This window comes from Triticum aestivum, chromosome 5B, assembly GCF_018294505.1.
Source record: "Triticum aestivum cultivar Chinese Spring chromosome 5B, IWGSC CS RefSeq v2.1, whole genome shotgun sequence".
Taxonomy (NCBI): Eukaryota; Viridiplantae; Streptophyta; class Magnoliopsida; order Poales; family Poaceae; genus Triticum; species Triticum aestivum.
The window spans coordinates 511,098,751-511,107,244 of NC_057807.1; the positions used below are offsets into that span (position 1 = coordinate 511,098,751).

General features: G+C 50.3%; 1 protein-coding gene across 1 annotated transcript in view; it reads left to right on the forward strand.

Annotated features, from left to right (window-relative positions):
- The first annotated feature begins 2,633 nt into the window (after positions 1-2,633).
- The window catches only part of LOC123116661 (uncharacterized), a 23,071-nt gene continuing 17,210 nt past the window's right edge, over positions 2,634-8,494 (forward strand). Inside the window, exons 1-2 of the mRNA XM_044537596.1 lie at positions 2,634-2,969; positions 5,070-5,082. Of these exons, the coding sequence (XP_044393531.1) occupies positions 2,658-2,969; positions 5,070-5,082 (325 nt within the window). The 5' untranslated portion in view covers positions 2,634-2,657. The remainder of the gene's footprint in view (positions 2,970-5,069; positions 5,083-8,494) is intronic.

Genomic DNA, 8,494 nt, shown 5'->3' on the forward strand with positions numbered 1-8,494 from the left:
AGTGAAGTCCATTTATCTTCTACTGCCAGGTTTCTAGAGCCTTCAGTTGGTTTCTTCTCTTCCACAGTCTTTGCCTTATAAGGGTAAGTTCCTGATGAGTTACTGCTTCTTTTTGTTGTGGAAGTGTACTGAATTTCTCCTAATTCCTCATGGAGCAGGGCCAACTCATAAGCGGTTTCCAGATCGCGTGGTTTTTGCATGGCAATGGCCATTCGAACACCTGGTTTTAGACCATCGATAAAACGGGTGGTGTAGTGCAGGGGGTCAGGACTGGACTCATATGCAGTCAGTTGGTCATATAGTTCTGCAATTTGTTCCACATACTCCTCCACCGATCCAGTTTGGCTAATTCTGAACATCTTTCGCAAGAGATTCTGGTGCTGGTTCCGCCCAAATCTCGTCTGCAACAGGTTGCAAAACTCTGTCCAATGCAGTTCTACAGTTCGCCTCTGCACTGACTCCAACCAAAGAGCAGCTGCACCTTCAAATTGGGCAGTGGCATAAGATATCCACCTGTTGTGGTGAGTGCCCCATAACTTGAAGTAATCCTCGCATCTAGCTTGCCATAATCGTGGATTAGACCCGTCAAACCGCGAATTCCACTCGGGGACCAGAGTTGAACTGCTCACTTTGATCCAGAGCAACGAGTTCGCGGGGTGACTGAAACTCCCCGGGAGACGACAGATCACGCGCTCCGCGAGCCGGGGGTGGAACGTAGATGTTCTGGGTACGCGCTTCCCTGCCCGCAGACGAGCTCCCAGGCCTGGCCTCGTAGTCGACCTTGTCAACTCGCTCCAGATCGGAGCGGATTTGCTCGATGTCGAGGTGGAGTTCGGAACGGACGCCGTCAACACGGGCCGTGATAAGGCCGTCCAAGGTCTTGGTCGATTCCTGGAGCAGCTTGGTCATGGATTTGAGGAGATCGTCGATGTGTACCTTGAGGCGCTGCTCGATATCGTCGGTGACGGCCGCCTTGACGAATTCATGGATGTTGCGGCCTTTCGCCGACAGCTTTTCCATGGCCTCTCGCCGCCGAAATTCACGGAACCGGGTGCAGTGGGGGTGGCGGGGCAACTCCAGGATGGGACGGCTCTGATGCCAGATGTGAGCAACCAGCTTATAGGATTCAAATTGGGGATGAATTCGCCATGGATGCAAATACAAGCTCACACACACACGCGGTCTGGCCGAAGCCACCAGTTCCTCCCAGATCCACACGCAACCCGCACCAACGGTAATATACTAGCTTACACCCTTATCGGGCCCAGTTTGGGCATGCAAGCCACTGGGGAAGTTGCCGGTCGCGAGTGGGCCGAGCAGCCGGCCCACGAGTCGAATCCTTGGCCTCGCGCGCTCCCGCTTGCTCTGTTCCCGTGCCAAGGTCGCTGACAATCCATCAAGCAGTTGCGGACGTTTTGGCCTCATGAACAAGTGACCAATTCTCTCGGCAAAAAAAAAAGACCAATTCTCTCAGGAAACTGCAGAGAGACAGCTGCGGAAGCGGCCGCGGACGATGAGATGAGGAGGGCAAAGGTGCGGAGCGTCACTTGTGTGAGGGCTTGGAGCGGGAATCCAGGAGCCGGTGGATCGAGGTACTCCCTCCTTCCCAAAATATAAAGCACGGTTTGACTTTTCTGGTCTTTGTTGCACAACTTTGACTATATTTTTTATGTATTATATGTCTATAAAATTATTATACATACATATGAAATAAAATTGCTTTGCAAGACAAATACAGCGATGTCATTTATACATGTTCAATCCATATACTTTGATATATATTAGTGGTCAAAGTTGTGCATGCATCAAAGACCGTAAAAAGTTAATCGCGCCTTATATTTTGGGAAGGAGGGAGTACTACTCCAGTATGCAACAACTGACTTGCCTTGTTAATAACGTGAAGAAGCAGTGACATGCATTGCATGCCGTCGGCAGCTGGTTTACTACACTCTAAAAATCTAAATGCATGCATACTGTAGTGTAAGACTATAGTATGTGTAGCTGGCTATATATGTCAACTGGACGACCCTGACTTGGTCAATATATTCCAGCAAGTTGTGAGCACCTTTCCTTCCCCTACTTCACTTCCCAAAACAAGTCACTTGACCTCCAATTAACCTTTCTGTCAATGTCAAAGTCACGGCCATCCATCCATCTCCTATGAGAATCCCTCGCTACCAAGTACTACTCCAAGATCATCTCGATCGACCACCCAGCCGTGTCGAAAAACAGCAATGTCTCAGGTACCGCAGATTGGGTGGTTCTGCAGCTTCGTGGCGGCGACGCTCGCCGTCAGCGTAATGGGTCAGCCACCTTCCCCTTCCAACTGGTTCTGGGAAACTCCACCTTCGTGGGACGGGACGCCTCCCCAGCCCGAGGTCCCGTCCTACGCCAACGGCCAGCTCTCTCCGGCCAACTACAACAAGCCCAACCGCATCTTCATCTGCGACGACGACTGGGGCAAGACCTGCGTGGCGCAGTGCCCAGACCTCTGCCCCAAGTCCTGCGAGATGTCATGCAGCTACTGCGAGACCTCCTGCAGTACGTCCAGTACTATGCATGCATCCATATACACGCAGCAAAATACGTATATTCTTGTTTTACTGCTGATTACTTAGCATCGTCGATCGATTCGTAGTGAGTTTGTTGATGTGTGTATGCATGCAGGGTGTGCGAACTACCCCGGCACCTCGTGCGGCGACCCTAGCTTCACCGGCGGCGACGGCGTCACCTTCTACTTCCACGGCAGGAAGGACCAGGACTTCTGCATCGTCTCCGACGCCGACCTCCACATCAACGCCCACTTCATCGGCAACCACAACCCTGTCAACGAGCGCACCTTCACGTGGATACAGTCCATCGGCGTGAGCTTCGGCGATCACCGCCTCTTCGTCGGCGCTCGCAAGGCCGTCGAGTGGGACGAGGAAGAGGACCACATCGAGATCACCTTCGACGGTGAGCCCATCAATGTTGGCGCCGCCTCCACTCGCAGCGCTGCTTCTTATTCCTCTGGCTGCCTCTCACAGCTCAACCTTCTCTCTTTGTCTCACTCAAGAACACACTATGAAGGAAAACTCACACGGACACACACTTCACCAAGGAGAAACTAGCTTTGCCTTGTCTCCCGGTGAATATCACATAGGCTACATTTTGCCTCAGCCCTCTCGGCCTCGCATTCATTTGTCAACTTAAATAGGCAGTACACAAGACTCACGCACTGCCAGGGCAACAACCTGCCCGACTCCAATGCCACTCACGCATACTCCACTAGCCCTATTCTCTTGCCCACTAACTCAACTAACCCACGTACATGCATGCGCACGTACAACAATGGCGCAATCTCTCCACAACGGCCACATGACTTGGCCGGCTAACAAACTCATGCATGCAACACTATCTAATCTCCTAATTTCACTACTGACTTGCATGTACACACATTAACTCATCTCCATGTGAGTACACACCCGCAGTCTAGTAGCTGAACACGACTACATGCATGACTGAAAATCTAAATCTAGCACTAATAACAAGATTAGTTCTAACAATCAACATAGACACCATGAACAACCACTACCGGACTCGCGGTCTATGCCTACGGCCAAGGGCCGTCGGCATAGGCCCCCAAGCCGTCGGCATAGGTCTATGCCTACGGCTGCCGTCGGCATAGACCCGTCGGCGTAGATACCGTCAGCGTAGTCTTGTCAGACCGTCGGCATAGTAAAGCCGTCGGCATAGGGGCCTATGCCGACGGCCTGGCGTCAGCCGTCGGCATAGTATAGCCGTCGGCAGTCTTTTTCGTCTGACGGCAACGGACGGCGCCGTCAAAAACGGGGACGAATCATGCAAGGCCACATGGCAGGGCTATGCCTACGGCGAAGCCGTCGGCATAGATGAATCTATGCCGACGGCTTTGCCGTAGGCATAGCCCTGCCATGTGTCTTCTTCTGGTTACTCCTGGCAGCAGAGGTATGCCTACGGCTTTGCTGTCGGCATAGATTTTCACCTATGCCTACGGCAAAGCCGTCGGCATAGATCCGCCACGTGGCGAGCCCTGGTGACTCCTGGGCTTATATATGCCGACGGCTTTGCCGTAGGCATAGTTTTTTTTTATTTTCCCTGTTTTTTCTCTTTTCCAATTCATTTGACAGCATTTCAAAACAGAACAATATGAAATTATGCAGAAATATGACAGTTCATCATCTAAACATACTCAAGTTCACCATCATCATCTAAACATACTCAAGTTCATCACATCATCTAAAGATCATCACCGACTCAAGTTCATGAACATAAAAGTTGTGCAAGACATGAAACATCATAAAAGTAGGAATATGAAAGGCATGTCACGACGGCCACATGCACGGAATCATCAAGCAAGACCACCTCCGCCAAAACCACCACCTCCGCCAAAACCACCACCTCCGCCAAAACCACCACCTCCGCCAAAACCACCACCACTCTGCCAGATCGGAGTGACTGGGGTCGACGGAGCAGGAGTCGACCCACCGGTCCCCTACATGTTTCAGAAAAGATTCTAACAGTAAATATGATATGATAGTGTTGAATGAACGAGAACTAGTTTGTCAGTAGTTAGGCAAATGTACTAACCGGACCATCACTGCCTAGTGCCACCCATTCATCGAACGTGGGCACGTGTGGGGGTTCTCCCGCAGGTGGTGGTGGGGGTCCCATTTGTGGTGGACCCGTGCCGTTACTCCAAGCCGCCAACATAGCCTGAATGTTAGTTAAACAAGCAAACTAGAAGATCAGAAGGAATGAAAGTGCAAAAATTTAGCTTGGTTTTAAGAGGGCAGAACTAACCGTCATCATCTGACGGTTGTAATCATCGTTTGCCTTCACTCGTTTCAAGTACTCCCGCACCTCGAGATTCCTATGCTCGACAAACTCCTTATATGCCTACATAATTTAGATTGTTTCTAAGTGAGCAATGCTGAAAATAAACTGAGAATGCTAGATAGAAAAAGATAAAGAGGAAGTACTTACATCATGCTGGCGGGCTAAAGGAGTCTGTGAACGCCCCGTACTCTCTAACTGGCTCGGGTTGCTAGCCCGAAGCTGTGTGTACGAGATCGAAGGAGTGATCAAGCCGTCGAAACACGGATACCGGCCATTCTTCTTCCCCTGGATGGCCACCACCGCCGTGTCGTCGATCTGAGACTGGGCGACCTCGGCAACAGGAACATCCGTATGCAACTCCTGATAGTGATGAATGTAAGACCCCAGGTGCTCCTCGGTCTTGCCGTAGTACTGGCTCTCGCCCTCCTTGCGACGACTCCGCTCGCGGGCCAGCTTCCACGACTCCATGTCTGAGAGCGGCCTCTTCAACTTGTCCTCCTACAACGTCAAATAGAAGTTAGCCATACATAAGAACATGACGGTAAAGAAGAACAAAAATGCATCATGCACATAGATATACCTTCATGGCCTTGAAGCTCCAGTGGTTCCTGTTTCCTTGGCCGTGTGTCCCGTCGGCTCCACGGTTAGCCCGGCCCTTGATGCTCTTGGCAGCAAACTCTGCATCGGCGCCGAGCCACCTATCCACCAAACTCGCCCATCCGTCATGCCTTCCATAGCACCAACGAGGAACAACCTATGCAAATTTTGGAAGCATGACATGTGAGCACGAAACATAGAGTTGACTGCTTGAAACAATGAAAAGTTAGTAATAGTTACCATCATGAACTGCTCCCTGTTCAAGGTAAGTCGCTGCTTCTGCGCTTGACTTTTGGTCATCTTTTGGTGCAGGTAGTAGTGGTAGTACTGCGAGACGGCAACCCAGCGCACCTCGTACTGCAACTGACGAGCTTTCTTCTTCGCAGCCGCAAGCAAGACCACGTCGGCTCTGGCCTTGTGCTCGTCAAGAACTCTATAGAGTTGCTGCATAAACCAGAAGCAAACAAGGCATGAGTTGAGTGATCCAATGATAAACTATGAACGAAACTGAAGACAAGTGATTAAGAAGAGAACTTACCCAAAATTTGGTGATCACGGCCTTAGCGGCTGTCCCGTACTCCGCGTTGCTGCAAGCCTCGTAGTGGGCCCAGCTCATGGCCAAAACCCGCAGCTGCGGGTCCCTGTCTGGCCGCGGGCAGAATAGGCCAGGCCAAAAGTGCTTCAACAGGACAGTGATAAGGCCGTTCGGTTTACGGCCATTTCCGCGAAGGATCCAGTTTCTGCAAAAGAATCAAATGATTGCCATGTGTACAATAAGAAAATGTTGTCATGTGTTGAAAATATGATTGAGAGGCACTTACTCTGTCCCCACAGGTTCAATGATCCACTTGTGCTCCTCGATAGAAGGTGGTGTAGGTAGTCCGGCATTGCCACGCAGCCACCCCTGCGGAGCACCCGGTGGCAAGTCACCCCACAACTCGGGATCAACCTCCCCTCCACCCTCCTCGCCCTCCTCCTCACCCTCCTCCTCGGCCTCCTCCTCCTCACCCTCCTCCTCGGCCTCCTCCTCCTCACCCTCCTCCTCGGCCTCCTCCTCCTCACCCTCCTCCTCGGCCTCCTCCTCCTCGCCATCAGGAACATACTCCTCCTCCTCAGACTCAGAAGGTGCCTCTGTATGGGAGGGCATCGAAGAAGACCCTCCTATTTCGGACACGGCCCGGAGTTTTTTGCCCCGGCTGCCTCTCCCCCCACCTCCTCCTCCTCTAGGGGCTCTCCCCCCACTGCCTCCTCCTCTAGGGTCTCCTCCCCCGACCCCTCCACCTCCCTGTGAGGTGCCATCCTCGCGTAGTCGGGAGGGAACCTTGTGGGCTCGTCCACTCCGAGTAAGTCCTCCTTTGAGTTTACTGAGGAAACTGGCACCACTAGACTTGCCCATGATTAGCAAACCTGCATTGAGAAGATAATAAACAATTAGTAAGGATATCAATTAAACAAGCATACAGGAAAAACATTAATACCAGAAGTGCACATTAATACCAGAGGTTTTCGGCAGTTCATGGCCCTCGGGCAGGCTGTTAGCCCATACTCCCAGAAATGCTTCGAAGCAACCTCGGCTACAGCCGTACTCAGCCTTCACTGCCATCAGTTGCGAGATGGCATCCAGCACAGACAGCTTGGCACCCTCATAGAGAGGTTTCTTTGACGAGGCCAAGATTTCCAGGAAGGCCTTTGCGGTTTCCTCCGGCTCCTCCGGTTCATTCACTGAATGTGACGGAGGTGTCGGCTGTGCAGCAAAGACATCATCTAGCATGTCTCTAACCCCATCGTCCTCATAACCAGCGATGCGTTGTCGTATCACATCCTCTCTACCACGGTCCCGCTGGGCAAAGTTTATCGGCATATTAAAGTTGGGCATAAATCCATGCGTGCGAAGGTGCTTAGTCATCTCACTCTTATCTCTGCGGATACGTCTCTTACATCTGGCACACGGGCATTCCGGCACCATCCTCATTGGACTACGGAATATCTCTTTCAAAAACACATCAGTTTTCTCGACCCACTCTGTTGTTACTTGATTCCGACGGAAAAACCCACTATACATCCACTGATTATCTGCCATTTCTGCTTTATTGGAAGCCACACAACAAAATTAAGGATTCATTTTAATTACCAACATCAATATTTTATTTTTTACAAGGTTGATGAGTAATCCACCTACATCTCTAATAGGTAAAGATGGGTCCTAATCCCACCCGAGAATGTGTAGATTGAGTACGGTCCATGCTCTACCCCATTCCGAGACAAAATTTCGGCAGCACCTCCCCGCTGTTCTCCAAATACACGTCTCGTCAAAATGCCGAGAGAATGTGCATCCGGAGAATAACAGGGAGGCGCCGCCGAAATCCTGTCTCGGAACGGGGTAGAGCATGAACAACGTACCCAATCTACACATCCTCGGGCTGTCCGTGGAAGCGCTGGACAATCCGAAAGAGCTGCGGTGATAAATATGCAATTGAATGCATATTTATTGATGCAACCCTTTCGGACGGGAGACCTAGGTTACGCGACTTGATGTGAAAATTCAATCTAGTTAAAAGAGGCTAGGAGGTGAAGGTGGATTCGTAGCTCACCCTCCGCTGTAGAAGAAGTAGTCGAGCAGCGGCAGGATCACAGACCAAACCCAGACGACGAAGGCTCCAGGGAGATGAATACCACAAAGCCTGTAAATTTTGACGGCACCACATCACATAAAGCATTGACACTTCAAACTATGAAAAAAAATCATATTGCTAATGACATCTAGTCAAGGTTTTAGATCATCATGATACTTCAAATCCTAATTTTCATCAAGTGTCAAATTTTGTTCTTCAATTTTTTTAGCAAGATCATCATGATAAAATAACTACTCATCAGATACCAATTTTGTCAACATCACAAAATGAAACTATAGCTATTTGACAACATCTCAAATATGCCAATTTTGTTCTTCAAATTTGACAACATTTGACAACATCACTAAGTTGACCAAAGCTATAACTAACCAATATACATCAATCCATCCATTCATCCATACAACATG